A 15,529-nucleotide genomic window follows, 5' to 3' on the forward strand; every position below is an offset into this window, starting at 1 on the left:
GGTGACGCAGCCTGCACAATAAAACACCAGCACCCAGATTTTCATTTTGTCAGTGCCACAGGGGCAGGACTGGGATGGAGTCAGAGTTTTTGTGACACACGTGGCTGCAGTTTTGACAGGGTAACAGCCCTGGTGCCTGCAGCTCCAGGTGCCCCAGTAACATCACACAGGTTACACCAAGGGCACCCAAAAGGATGCACCGAGGAACTGTAACAATGTTGAGGATGACAGCATATCAAATGATCACTTGCATGCCTCTCTGCTTTGTTTCTGTGGGGCTTTTTTATTTTTTTGGTATTTCCTGTTTAATCCTCTAAGCCAGGGAATGCAGAGGTAGGCCTACTACTTTTGGAATGCTATTTATTCAACCAATGGGACTTTTTTCCCCTCAGTTTGATACTACTTTATTGCAAACCAGACCAGGAATGAACCTCCCACATGATCCCCATCTGAATCTCCCTCTACAAACAAAATCCACGCTTGACCATAGCATTTCCCAGGGAAAAAAACAAACAAACAGTCTCAACAGGCTGCTGATGCAACTACTGCTTACTATACTGGACTCTCTTAGCAGTTGTTTCATGGCAAATTCAAGTTCTCCGTGGCACGAACCATCTTTTTATTCCACATTTGAACAGTGCTTGGAACAGCAAAGCCTGTGTCTACAGATGCTAGGAATAATAGAACAATTAATCCATCCTCCCTCCCCCTGCACATCCTTCCCCCCACCCCCAGTGCTGTAACATGGAAATTGTTTCATTTTTAGCCTGAGGAAGTGAGGTTTATCCAATCATCCTGTGACAGCTTTACTTCACCATTTCATTTATTCTTTACCTAGCTGGCAGTCTCATGATACTTCAGAGACAGATTTCAAAGATATGCAACAAGACTCAAACAGGCATCTTATTAGTGGAGACAGATGAGTACCTAAGGGCTGCAGCATGAGTTTAACTACAGTGTCAGACACTAGAGAACCCACACAGAGAAGCAGCAGGAGGAACAATCAGAATTTCACTATGCAATTTCTCTAGTTCTCTTTCAGCTGTATCGACTTCCTTTGTAAAAAGAATCTGAAGGAGACTATACAAAGCCATGTTTCTGTCCTTTAACCCCTCTAATTAAACAATGAGAACATAGCAATTGTGGTACCAGGTTGTCTGGATCAGTACCTTGGTCCACAGAACAAGGAAGAAAAGGAGAAAAGGAGAGGGGGAAAAAAATATCCTCTCCATTTGTACATAGAAGAAAAAGGAGTGGATTATGAACAGCTGTCAGAAACACCCCACACCAGAAGTGCAGCTATTTTGGCACAAGAGCATGAAGACCTAACAACAAGAAAGCAGGAAGAGAGCACATTTTTACGCTCACTGTCATCTTTCAGTTGCTTATCCAAGGTTCACTTGCAGCCGTCAGGATGAAAAGAAACAGCCAGGGAGCAGCAGCCGGAATGGGTGTTGCATTCACTTCAAAAGAGCTGCATGCAGGAAGAGTTTGCCAGTATCAATACAGTGCAAGCTGGCAGGACTGGAAAGTTACAAATTAAGTGTGCCTTCATCAGTGACCTACTATGAACAGACCTACTGAGCTGCTAAAATATTTTTAGTTCAACCAATTCCTGCCTTTTTTGGTTCCTCTTGCTCTTCCAGTTTATCCAGTCATGTGCGCTTTTCCACTCCCTCTTACTGCCATGCAGTTTTTCAAGTTTGGCTCCAATTACCGCTCGTTTCTGCTGCTCAAGTGCTCAGATTTACAGCACTCCTACAAACAGCTAACAGGGTGGCTGCATCTTGCACGTAGCAAGCTGTGTTTCAGCTGAAGGGAGATTTATTTATACAGCAGTGCTTTTCTCCCACGTGGACACGGCTGTACTCACCAGCTGGTACTCGCTGCGACGGCTGAAGGCTTCCTTGATCCCCGAATCCCTCCAGAGGGCACCCAGGGCAGGCACGTAGAGCTGGAAGGTGGCAGGCTCGATGGGCATCCCAGCTTTGTTCTCAAAGGCCATCAGGAACATCCCGTGCTTCTCGTTCTCCGTGTACTGCCAAGGGATCCCCAGCTTGTCCCGTGCGTCAACCAGAACCCTGCAGCCCTAAAGGATGATTCAGACAAGGAAGTCAGTGATAAAATGATTAAAGTGTAAAAGAACAAGGACTTGAAGGTACCTGAAGATTATTTTTTTGACACTGTTCTGGGGAGACTGAATTCAGGAGAGAATCACAAATGTTGTTTATTGCAACATGTCCAACAGAAATAAGATAGAGCCTGCTTCTGTAAGCAACTTAGCCACAAAATATTTCCCCAGGTGGAGAAAGTATTAGCGGCAACAGCTAATGGCAACAAGCAGTGCTACCAACAGATAATGAAAGTAAACATCAGTGAGAGTATGAAAAGTGTCTGGGAATTAAGAAAAGTGTCTGGGAACTAATGTGTGATCATCACAGCTGTGCTTTTAAAAGTAACCCCATGCCTGAAACCATATTCTTCCATCTTTTGCTTTGCACTTGGGTTTCTGACACCAAATAGGACATCCCTGCTTTCTCAAGCATTAGGGAGATCAGAAGAACATTACAGGACTGAAGACATTGCATAGATTCCAAGCTACCAGGCTCAGGAAAGCAGATCCAGTTTTCCCTCAGAACCAGCTCACTTTTTGAACTTGGCACACATTTGCTAAGCAATGTGTGACAGGTAAGTTCTGCTACTCTAATACTGGAAAAGAAATCTGGAAGCGAATTGATCTAGTTCTCAAATTCAATTCAGGATTACTGAGCTGGTTCTTTTCACATTTTGCAGTTTTAATGGAAACCTAATTTCATATTCATGGCAACAAGCCAAACACATGAGGTTAAAGAAATTTGAAACTTCAGTCTTGACTCTAACTTCACCTGCAGTAAATAGCTTCCAATGGCCAATATTTATTTCTCAATAGTGAGCTCCATTTTAGTAATGGATAGATCTGCTAGTGGTGACTCAGCATCTCAAGTACCATCGAATTCACAAGTAGAATCTGTGGGTTACACTGGATTACTTTTCTCATTATGTTGATCTTTGGTTCTGGAGATATGAAAATAAATGAAATAAAAAAATCTCCGAAAGTGAAGTTCTGTTGCCACAGCTACTCACATAAACCTCCACATTACAGCACTGATCTCTTTTTTTCCATACTTTAAGCTATCAGGACTGCATGTATGTTTTATTAACACTTGAACCTTTCTGCCCTCCAGTCCTTTAGCAGGACCCCACAAAAACAGTAACTTCCCAACAGCAACCAAGGTTAGAGAGGGAAGTGAGAAGCAGCTTAGTGGAGTGTCACAGAATAGGAACTCCAAGCAAAGTGTCGTGGTTGTCACTATCCAACACTGCTCCTGAAGAGCAGCTTCCCCAAAATGTAAATATTTATGATTCTCTACTGATTGTTACTTCTTCTCATAAAGTAGAGAATGTATCTCCACAATACCATGAGAAGACTAAAATCAAATATATTTACCAACTGCTGCTCTAAATTCCAGACATAACTATTTAGTAACTCTGTCATACAGACCAAAAGCCAACTCTCATTCCTAGCTGCAGAGTTTATTCCTTTATTAACAGAAGTCTTTCGATGGTTATTTGAAAGGCACTAACAAACAGAAGCATTAAAACCCCACTTATAAGGCTGTGTCTCTGAATTGCAGATGCCTCCATGACATCTCACAGCTTCAGACACTTTTGCAAACCATCCCTTGCACACACCCCCATCCTGGCTGCAACTGAAAGGCAGGGTCAGCTCCCACTATGCCCAGTCAAGGAGTTGGGAGATTCTTCCAGAGGACTGTGGTGACTGAGACCAGCAGGACACGGTTATTTTGAGGTGTTCCATGCCAGGTTTGTCTCTGCTCAGTGAGAATTGCTGTGGATGAAGTGGTTAATCAGCACTGAGTGTGGGACAGTGGGACCATCTCCCCATGGGTCACCATCTCCCCGTGGGTCACCACCTCCCCGTGGGTCACCATCTCCCCGTGGGTCACCACCTCCCCGTGGGTCACCACCTCCCCGTGGGTCACCACCTCCCCGTGGGTCACCACCTCCCCGTGGGTCACCACCTGCCCTGGCTGCCCTGGGCCCTGCACAGAGCTCCCAGCCCACACAGCTCTGACCTTTCTCCTGCCTGGGCCCTGCAGGATCTCCCCTGGCTGCTCAGCCCCAGCTCTGCGCCATTCCTGCTTGGATAAAAGCACTGGGAGCCCAGTCCAAGTGCATTTCCCCAAACTGCTGTCCTGACTTTCCCTGCCCCTACTGGAGACATGGAGGTTCTCCAGAGACTCTTTGTTGTTAGGGAAAGTTTCATTATTTGTGTGGAGAAAACCACAGAACAGTTTCAATCAAGGGCGTAGAGACTGTTCCAGTCCCAGAATAGTCACTTATCTGCTGGCTGCTGCTCATTGGAAATGCAGGTTTGACCCTCCCTGAGGCAGGAGAGGGAACTAAACTTAGGTCCCACAGACCCAGTTGGCAAATATATTTGATTTTAGTCTTCTCATGGTATTGTGGAGATACGTTCTCTACTTTATGAGAAGAAGTAACAATCAGTAGAGAATCATAAATATAATGTGGGAGTGCATTAACTATTGTAAGGTCACCCACGGGGAGCACGAGGCATCAGCACCTTCCTGTGACTGTTCCAGAGACAGAGATGTTGCCACCACATCACATGAAGAGCCTGATGTGGGACAAAGTGATTGAGCAGGGGGACACCAGCATCAGCACTGACAGACAGAAACACACTGCATGAAGAAAATAAAATAGAGGCTAGCAGGAATGCTGTCCTGTGCACACCCACAGAAACAGCACCTCTCAAAACTTTCAGAACATATCTGCTTCAAGATGTGTCTCTAAAACACATCAGGAATAAAAGCTTCACATAATGAGCAAAACAGTCCATGTTTCTTCCTCCCAGCTCTTAGCAGCTCAAGTGTGACTCAGCAGAACCCCCAGTGAAGTGAATCTAAACTTAATGTTTCTCCATCTCCACAAAACAGTTCCACAAATGCTACAAACAGATGTCAGAAAGATGAGGAGAAACAGAAATCACTAAATTTAGATCCTGTGTACTGCTATTCTCGCATCTCAGACTTACTGGTAACACTGTATTTTGCAATCTCACTGAGCATTTGATAATCCTTGCCTCATTAATCTGCAGAGCAAGTTACCATAGGAAAGGTTTTCTCTTACTGGAAATACAAGCAAGGCACTTTTCCTACCCCTTTCCTGACAGTTTTTCTGATTTTCTGCTACTGTAGAAAATGTCAATTCACTCTTTCATTCACAAGACTGAACATTATCAATTACCATTCTGTTTCCAAATTTGGACTATGGCAAAAAATGAAGGAACAACTTTAGATAGGAAATAAACTTCTGAACACTTAACTGATTTAAAGCTTTTGTACTGCAGTTAAAGCAGGACCCAGAATAAGCACAGATGGAAAGAATTAAAATTCACAGATAAGGATAGTGTCAGGCATTAGAAAATAGAAAATTAGCAGCACAGTGGAAGCACCAGCTAGGGAGGAAAAAATAGGAAATTCTCTGTTCCATTCATTCCCTAGTAATTTTTAATACATTCAAGTCACTGCATAAATCTCTGGCATTCACAAAACATGAAAAGAATCAGATCTACCTCATGGAGCACCAGATCTTAGACAGAAGAAAACGCCAAGTCTAGAAATCCATTTGAAAAAAAAGACAACTAAGGTGTAACACACGAGAAATCTACAGAAATTACAAACCACTTGCAGAAAGGGAACAGACAAAGACTATTTTTCTCCTTCCCCTTGCTAGACAAATATGAGTTATCAAACAGTTCAAACTCAAAACCTACACAGCCCCGGCCAGCCAAATGCATTTACACAGGATGCTGGCCAAAAGCAGAAATGGCCTCCAAAAGCCACGAAGAAGAATAGATGGAAGCAGAGTCCAGAGAGGACTATTCGATTACATTCCAGATGCAAATCCTGGCTCAGGAAGTTTCCGAAACCAAAGGCTGCCAGTGGCTGGAGGAGCTCACCAAAGGACTGCACTGCCTCGTGCTATACCCGTTTTGGTTGTGGGTTGTTTTTTCATGTCCCAGACAAAGGCTGAGCTCCTCAGCCTGACACAGCACAGCTGTTTGGAGCACGTCTGCTACTCACCAGCAGGAAGGTTTTATAGGCATTTACACAAATGCTCATTACTAGGACTGGCTCAAATACTTTTTTTTCTCCTTTACTTTTGAAAGCATCTGAGCTTTTAAAAAAATCCAGATTCTCTTGTATTTTGAAATGATAATTAAATGAATTTGTGGGAATTGTTAGAAAGGTTATCATGAGCTAATGTCACTCGAAGCCAGAGATGTTTGCCAATACAGGACAAGAAGTGTTGCAGTATTTAAAGAGCAGCGTGATTTAACTTACATCTGTAGTTACACTGCTACATAAAACACAACACTCACTTTTTAAATTATTCATGTGCTCCAGTACTTGAAGGATTCATTATCCTCACACCTTTCACCAGATGGACCAACTCAGAGGCCAAGTGAACACTCCTCAGTCAAGCACCAAACATAAAATTGGCACAACAGGTTTGGGGAGCACTTGCTCATAGGCAAGGCCAGGTTCTTCCATGCACACACCACCAGTCAAGTGATCAAAAAACCTGATTCAGTGTCTGGAGAGAACTTGCAAACCTGCTCAGAGTTTGTATACAAATAGAAGAGTCTCCTACAGTGCATTTGCTCAAAAAAATTTCAGGGAACTACTACTGGGTGTGAGATCACAGACAACAGAGTAACTGTTACACATTAAATACTACAGCATCTACTTTTTACACTTTTACCATTAATACACTGTTTAACCTCACAGCAACGCCGGTATCTAGGTATCAGTTCTGGACCTGAGAGAAGTGCTGATCACTGCTGAGTCTCCCTGGGGACTCCAGGTCAAAGCCAACAGGCACTGCTGTCTTCTCCTACAGCTGCAACCCAACAGGAACACCGCAGGCACAGGGAGATTTCAAATGCGTTTCCTACCGCGTGTTTTTCCTCGCTGCTGTTGACAAGGAACTGGCACAAGGCTGGGGATCTCATCTCACAGAGACCAGGCTAAATCAGAGCTGCTGCCACCAGGATTGCTCCCACCTCAGCCCGGGGATGCTCCCTGGAGCCAAAGGAACAGGACAGGGTGATGCAGCCATAGGAACACGGGTCCAGCTGCGCAATTTTTAAAAATAAAGTTGCTAGTGTTAGCAAATATAATCATATGCACCGTTTGTAAATTGCTGTCTGAACGCCTCAGAGAAAGTGACCTACTACAAACAGAGTGACAGCAAGACGATCAGATTTTTACAGCACACTATCACAAAAGCATTAACAGAGTTTTTCTTTGATCTGTGTCCTTGGAGCATTAGAGCCAAGCAGCAGTAGGGAACCCAATGTCATTCAGGATAAGGTTTCACGTTACAGAACAGTCAAACCATGGTACCATCCAAAGGGGCATCTTTCCTGGGGTTTGGTAGGTTTGTCATTTGCCTGAGCCCACAATCCAGTGAGCAAACACCACCAAAACACCTGGCCATTCATCTGGAAACTGATTTCCACCGGCTGTATTAGTTTGCTGTGAGGCGAGACACACGCAAGCACCAGTTGGCCCAGTTAGACAACGAAAAGGCTCCCCAGTTCTGCATGTCCTTCCACCACTCACATATTCCAGTGCCACCCAGGTGAGAGCAGGGTAAACAGCAAAGATGACCTACCTTCCAGCCCAGCACACAAATAAAAACTGGGAACAAAGGGGAAGTGTCATTTACCTAGTCCACAGGAACACAAATATTAAAAAACATTTGGATTAGCCACCGAGTCTCTGGATTGGGAGCAGCAGTGATGTCTGCTCGTCTGGAAACTCTGAAAAGAGTCCTTGTCTCAGACTGAACCCAGCAAAATGACGATAAATGCAGCAGGAGGAAAATACTCCCTGCAAACTTTCCTTGTAACTCGGCACAGGGTAGAGAGATGATGACCTCAGAGATGACGAGCGGTGCAGGAGCTCACAAAAAGCTCCCAGTTAATGCTGGCAGACTGGTGTTAGCAGCTTTCTCCCTGGCTGGGAGCATCCCACCAGTATCAGCTCACGCTCTCAGTACAGGGGACACAGCACCTGCAGCTCCACACGTGTCCCTGCCACGCTGCCCTCACGGATTCAGCACCCAGCACACTGCAGACAGGGTTTGCAGTGCCAGCTCCTGACCCTCACCACGCTGAAAAATCTCAGGCAAGTGGTGGAAACTCATCTGGAAACTCTGCAACCTCCAATTCCTTTCAGCTTTTTCCTTGTTGGAGTTTGCATTGAACTTATTGTTTAGACAATGTAAACTAGAGCTTGCTCCAAAGTTTTCCTGAAAACATTTTTAACAGGACAATTTGCTAATTTTTTTTTTGCCGATACTGTTTCCAAGCTAATTAAAAAACTACATGTATAGTTAACCGAGTGAATATAATGTAAGCTCCCAAATTTAGTCACTCCAGTGACTAAACTTTTGTCTGGAAGACATCAAAGTATGTGCCTGCAGTCTCCAGGGACTAAGTCATGTTCTGCAATACTAATGACTGCATCACAAGAGCACTGTGAGCTCCACTTTGGAACTATGAATATTTATCATTTACTAGTGACCATTACTCCTCTTCCAGCATCTGCCATGATGAAGAGATTGCTGTCTCCCAGCCCAACCAAGAGACATCCCAAATGCAAAGGGAGCACCAGAGCTGATGGAATTTACATTTAAGACATAGAAAATACATCAGCTGGAAGTCAGTAAGAGATCCATTGATGAAATGAACCTGGAACAATAAGATCAACAAGACTCATAAGGGTTTTTTGTCTTTTCTACAGAAACCAGCGAATATTATTTTTCTTAATAAAATAAGCTCAGAGCAAAGATAATCAGAATTAAAAAACTGTTCTAATACAGAACTTTAGCACTTCTATATTAAATTTAAAGGAAAATATTCTAATTAACCGCAGTTCCTATACTCTCCTTGTCGTTCCTCTGTAAAGAAGCTGTTCTAGCAGAAAGGAGTTTGACACTGTCCTGAGACCAACTACTCAAACAGCCGGATCCCAGCTCTGAAGCAACAGATGGAGTGTGACCATCATCACCTCCTAATGGCTTTCCAAACTCATTTGCATGTAAGCCTCGGGAAGTGTGGAGTCAAGACAATTCAAAGAGTAACTGGGGTTTAGCTGATGTATTTGCCCTGAGTCTGTAGGGCACAGGCAGAAATATGCTTACATTATAAATGAGTATAAATTCGGTCAATTGCAAGCGTAGCTCCCAAACAAACTGAGGATTAATCTGTTTCCACATCCCAGAGTTTGTATCTGTACCCGGCTGAAACTTGAAAGTTGCAAAAGAGATTTCGTGGTTTGTTTGTTGATGACAGAAGGTACAACTAACTTACTTCAGCCACCATAAATACAATTTAGGTACATTCAAGGTACACAGAGTCCCAGCAACAGTCCAGGTTTAGTATTAATTGCAGAAGTGTAAAGTTCTTAAAGCTGCTTTCAGCACAAGGCACTTATTTCGCTTTACTGTCACTCATATTGCTGCTATCAGGGAAAAATGCTCTCAGGTATCCCCTCGTGTACTGCAGCTGCACTCAAAAGTCCCAAAGGACTGCTCCTCTAAGATTTTACATGTTCAGAATCTTTCCTTGTTTTATCCCCACTCAGAGCTCACAAATGAAATTACACACAATTTCCTGTGTAGTCCTTCCCTCTGCAATTCCAGGCTCTTCAATTCCTTAGTCAATCATTATACTTCAGGCCACAAACAACAAGAAAACACTCATGGATGTACTGAAACCTTGAGCTGGTCTTGCCATTCTCAACAGGAAAAATAACATTACCCAAAGAGCTCAACAGATTATACTTCAAGGCTTTTAAAAGCTGAATTTTTCTCTCTTCAGATCAAAATCTCCTAAACAAGCTGGTGCAAGTACCACTCTGGCGCTTGTAGATTGCTGTAATTATTTTCTTATGCAACTAAACTGGGTTTTTTTAAGCAGCATGATATTCACATACTTGAAACAAAAAAACATTTAGACAAGGAACATCAGAGTTGTGACTCGTTGAGTGTCTGAGCACTTTAACTTTTATCAAAGGAAGCAAATAGAGTAGCAAGGCCAACCCATCTGTTTTGGATGGAAGGTATCAAAAGATTCCTGTAGCTACAGTTAAAAAGCATCAAAATATTCTGTAATACCACCACACATTGCTTAGATTTGAAACTTAAGGTACATGAAAGTTTTCCGAGGCCAGGAGTCACCTTAAAATTCGGGCCCCAGCAGCCAGACAGCCCTGTCCTGTGCACTTTCCTTTTCCAGGTGGGTGTGCTGGAGTCCTGAAGCCTGTGTACTCATACCAGAACATTAACACTACTGCTTTTCACTTCAGTCATCAAAAAGTTCCAAAAAGTTACTTTGAAACTTAGCCTCGATTAACAAGCAAAACCCGAGTTAACCGATGACTATTTACCTTAAACCAAAGCAAAACTCCTGTATTTGAATACCATCCCACAAATGCCAGAAAAAGCTAGCCAGGCCCTGAACCATCACCTGTACTAAATGGAAAAGTAAATTCTGTATCATGGGTTTATTTTGCTTCAGCATTTTGTTTCTGACTAGGGTTTCCCCAAAATGGGAGATGAGAACCAGAGAGAACAGGGTAAGCAAAGAACTCAGCATTAGGAAGATATCAGAAAAGCAAGAAGGTGAAAACTCAAAGTGGAAGCTGACACTAATGTCAATTCATGCTTAGCAGTGTTATTTTCAAAGAGGTTTCACATTGTGTTCTCTGAAGCAGTTTCTTCATTCTACATAAGCTGTGCAGTTGCCTAAACACTCCTGCAATCAGCATTTCAGAAATATCCAGCGCTGTTACGAGAGCAGGAATGCTCCTCCTTCAGAGGGAAGTTTAGTCATGGCTGGAAAATGAAAATTGACCATTTAATCCCAGAGATTTACACTGCATTTCTAACTCAGATCTCAGTGCTGTAGAAGCTTAGCAGGACCATTGTCTGACCACGCTGAGGACTGTGTGGAAAAACGGGCTAAGGTTGCTGCAGCTGTACTTGCCAATGTCACACAGATTGAAATGCTATTTGACAGGGTCATTTCCACTTCACACTGTCCACATACAGTACTAAAACCTCATCTGAGATCTTTTATTGTCGGGTAAACACACGGTGATCTTGGCTTCATTAAATCTTAGTGGGTGATCACTGAACTTCCTGAAAAAGTGAAAAGAACCTGTAGTCTAAACACTCTGTTATAGAAAGAACAGCCATCACGTGCACTTGACAATTTATATTGTCAAAGAAGCTAAATAAGTTTACTTTAAACACTGGATGTTTATCCACAAAGTTTAATGCAAGAGAGTATTATACAATTACCCTAAAACAAAAGCACTGACAATCACTCTGTTTTGAGAGCTGTTATTCTGTGTTGATATTTGATTTCTTCCTGATGATTATGGCAGAATATCAAGGTGTTATCAGGTTTCTCTCCGATGAGCAAAAATGCAAACAAAACATCTACTGCCTTCCCCACCAGAAAACTCTTCTGGTTCTCTTTGTTTGTTCCTCCTCCTCCTGCCTACTTTTTCCATAGTGACTGTTCCCAATCCATTCCCCAAACACTTGTGGGGAGAGTATAAATTGTATTCCTGTATGCAAGAGCCACCTGTGTTATCTGGGGATGCAAGGGATATTAGAGTCTGACACGGAACCCTAACCTAACCTTAACACTCCCAAATCACCACGTGCCAGGCCAAAAGGGCAACCAATCTGCTGAATCCTATTAACCCACTTTAAAGCTACTTCCAAATTTTATTTTCAGGATTAGCAGAGTTTAAAATGTTCAATGACATAGTGCAAGAAGTGCTGTTAACTATCAGAACACCTGACTGCTCTCTCGAAGAGCAGGGTTCTGCTTTGAGTTAAATCTACTGCAGATTTACCCAGAGCCATCCAGCAAAGAAGTGTTTCAAGTGTGTGACTCTGCCTCCCCTGCTAGAAGACTGAGACACTTTCCTTTCCAAAGCACACCGAGTTCTGCTGCTGAAAGCTCTACACCTTCTGTATACATGAAATATTACATCATTTTACCATAACTGCTTAGACAACTTCAAGAGGAAGGAGTCTCAGATTTTTCCATTCTCACAAACTGCTTCCCTAAAAGCTTCTGCTACTACTTGAAATTAGTAGCAGTAAAAAAATAAATCACTGACAGGACCACAAAATAAGCATTAAGAGCTAAAATAAGACTCCTTATTTCTATGCATATAGATTTAAAAAATCATAACACTGTCTTAGCTCACATAACTCTAATCAGAGAGAAGCTTCTGAATTTCAACTTTCTTGCAGTTAATGGGCTCCAGCCTGAAAATGGACAAAAAAAAAGGAAAAGAAAATTAGACAACAATTTTCCTGTTCATTAACAGAAGTGAAAGCCCTTTATAGAATAGCAGCATTCTTAAAAACAAGAGTCATTGTATGCGTGCACTTATTAAGTGCACATAAAGCTTCTATTTAAACACAAATCTGGAAGCTCAAAAGTAACTCGTTATCTTTAACTTGCACAGTTCCCTTTCCTTTAACTTTCTATGAAATGTCACAGAGCCTCACAAATCCATGCCCACAAAAGAATGGAGACGGTCCTACAGAAAAATATAGGCAGGAAAGCAGCAATTATTTCAGGGAAAGATTATGAAGATGAAGAGAGAAACTCTCCTGAGTGGGATTTTTATGTATCTTCAGGTATTTTCTGGAATGTGATCACTTCTACCTGCACAGGGCATCAACGCTTCCATCCCTGAAAGGAACAGTATTTGTCAAGGTTGGTTTTCCCTAGTTAGGGAAATATTTGTCTGTAAACCAAAGGCTCTACCAGCAGCTTTTATAGTCTCCAGTCAACAGAGAAACATACTGCCAGCACTATAAAGCCTTACACACACTGAAATAAAACTTTCCTGCAAAGGCACCGAACCCAAGTTGTTTCCTTTCAGCTGCAGGTTTGGTAACACCCCACACTGCCCAGCTCTGCTCCCCAGTTCCTAAAGATGCACCAAGTAACAACCACTCGCAGCCACAACATCTGTACGGGGAACCCTTGCTTGTCCCATCCCGAGGGCACAGACCGGGGATACTTTGCAAAAGCAGAGAAATTCCTCCTCACTTCTTCAACTCCTGAAGTTTCTCAATTCCGACTTTGAGGATGCTCTCACAATGTTCTTTCCAGAAGGCAGGCCACACCTATATCCTCTTTCCTCTGCGTTTCCACAAAGCTCTTCTCAATCCCCTCTGCAGGGAAATTTCCTCTGAGCCTTTTTCACGGCAGCCTTCGGCCGGGTAGCGCCGGCCCCCGGAGCACAGAGCTCCCCGCGCTCCCGAGCACCTGCACCGAGAGCCCTTCCCGGGGCACCGAGGGCCGCGCGGGGCAGGCGGGGCCGCGGCCGCCGCCCCGGCCGGGCTCTCCCATCCTGTTCCGACGGCGACTCCGGGCCCGGCCCCGGCTCCCGGCGCTGCGGGATGTGCCGGCCTCCACCCCCCCCTCCGCCGCCCCTCACCTTGAGGATGTTCTCGTAGATGGTGGCCCGGAACTCCAGCAGCGCCTTCTGGTCGAACTCGCGGCCGTGGATGATCCGCATCTGCTTGAGGAAGGTGGACTTGCCGCTCTCGCCGGCGCCCAGCAGCAGGATCTTGACGAGGCGGCGCACGGCGCGCCGCTCCCGGGCCAGCATCGCGTCGATCTCCCGGCTGCGCCGCCGCGCCTCCCGCTCGGCATCGCGGCTCCGCTCCTTGCCGTCCCTCCGCGGCTGCTCCCCGGCGCGGCCCGCGGCCTCGGCCGGCAGCAGGCAGCGGCTCAGGGTGCGCACCACGCCGGACATGGCGGCGGCGGCCCGGCCGGAGCGCTCACAACGCCGCCGCCGAGACCCCGCTCTCCGCCAGCATCGGGCGGAGGCCGCCGAGACGCTGAGACCGGGAGGAGGAGCAGCCGCAGCCGGGGGCTACGGGCCGGGACCGCCCATTCCTCGCTCCGGCTCGGCGGAGGGAGGGAGCGGCCGGCCGGGGGAGGGGTGGGGGCGGCGGGGCGCGGCCCGCGGGCCCTGCCCGGGGAGGGGGCGCGGCCGCTCCGCGGGGGCTGCGCGGGCCGGGGGCGGCGGGAGGCGCCCGGAGCGCTGGCGCGGGGTCGCGGCGGTGCCGCGGCGGGGCGGGGGACACGCGGCCCCGGCCCCTCGCACAGCCAGCGCCGCCGCCCGCGCGGGGAGGGGCCCGCGCCGCCCTCATTGGGCGGTAGCGCTGTCGCTCAACGCGTCCGTTCTGCAATTGGAGGAGCCGGCACGCGGGGCGGGGGCAAGCGGGCGACGCCGCTCAGGGCAAGGCGGGGCGGGCAGTGCCGGGCGGGGGGCGGGGGCAGGCGCGAGCACCAATCAGCAGCGAGAGGGCGTGGCCTCGATGCCGGGGGCGGGGCCTGAGAGGCGTAATGAGGAGGCGGGAGCGCCGCGGGACGTGACGTCACTCCGTGCCGCGTGTTGTTGGCGTGACGTCACGGCGTGTCCGGGATGACGTCAGGGAGCCGCGGCGGCGGGGCCCGGGCTCCCCGCGGGCCCCGGGCCGGCGGTGCCGGCGGCGGTGTTGGTAACACCGTGTGCGTCACAACCCAGGGCGGTGTTGGTAACACCGTGTGCGTCACAACCCAGGGCGGTGTGTCCTCACCAGAGCCTCCCGGCGGCCAGCGCAGGCAGTGACGTAAAGAAACGTGTAATCGCTGACGTCAGCCGAGAACACGCGTCCATAGCACTGCAGCATCCGTAGATCCTTGCTCTGCCAGGTTGAACTGTGCAGGGATTTGTCTCCACAGAGCGGCTGCCCCCAGGAGCTGATCCCGAGTGGATCCAGCCTCTCCTGCGGCATCCAGAGTCCAACACCCAGGGTGAACCCGCGGGACATCGGCTGTGATCGGGATTAAAGTATCAAAGTACACGTTTGAAAGGAAATCCCCCTCAGTCTCGTGATTAGGTACTGGGGAAAAAAACATTTTGGGAAGCAGCTGGTGTGTGATCACCGAGCAGTGGCTGGGATCCCAGACCTTCTGGCTGCAGAGTGAAATCATAAAAGACAGGCACATGTCCTCAGTTCTATGAGATTATTTGTCCTTTCTGCATTACTTCTGTCTGTGCTTCCAATTATTTATGCCGTAAACATCTATTCCCGTTTAAATTTCAGATTACTTATCCTCCCCAGGCCTATTCCAAACATGGGGTAAGTGACACAAGTAGAGAGAGATGAAGGAAACTACTAGAATGACTGGGATTCATAGAATAGTAAGGATGCTAAGAATCACAGAATGGTTTGGGTTGGAAAGGACTTTAAAAAAGCTCATCTCATTTCACTCCCTGCCGTGGGCAGGGGCACCTTCTACTGTCCCAGGTTGCTGAAAGTCCCATCCAGCCTGGCCTTG

General features: G+C 46.4%; 1 protein-coding gene across 1 annotated transcript in view; it reads right to left on the bottom strand.

Annotated features, from left to right (window-relative positions):
• The window catches only part of GNA12 (G protein subunit alpha 12), a 40,864-nt gene extending 26,716 nt beyond the window's left edge, over positions 1–14,148 (bottom strand). Inside the window, exons 1-2 of the mRNA XM_063414003.1 lie at positions 13,635–14,148; positions 1,874–2,089 (exon numbers count right to left, since the gene is read on the bottom strand). Of these exons, the coding sequence (XP_063270073.1) occupies positions 1,874–2,089; positions 13,635–13,955 (537 nt within the window). The 5' untranslated portion in view covers positions 13,956–14,148. The remainder of the gene's footprint in view (positions 1–1,873; positions 2,090–13,634) is intronic.
• Positions 14,149–15,529: the final 1,381 nt, after the last annotated feature.

This window comes from Prinia subflava, chromosome 17 (genome assembly GCF_021018805.1).
Source record: "Prinia subflava isolate CZ2003 ecotype Zambia chromosome 17, Cam_Psub_1.2, whole genome shotgun sequence".
Classification (NCBI taxonomy): domain Eukaryota; kingdom Metazoa; phylum Chordata; class Aves; order Passeriformes; family Cisticolidae; genus Prinia; species Prinia subflava.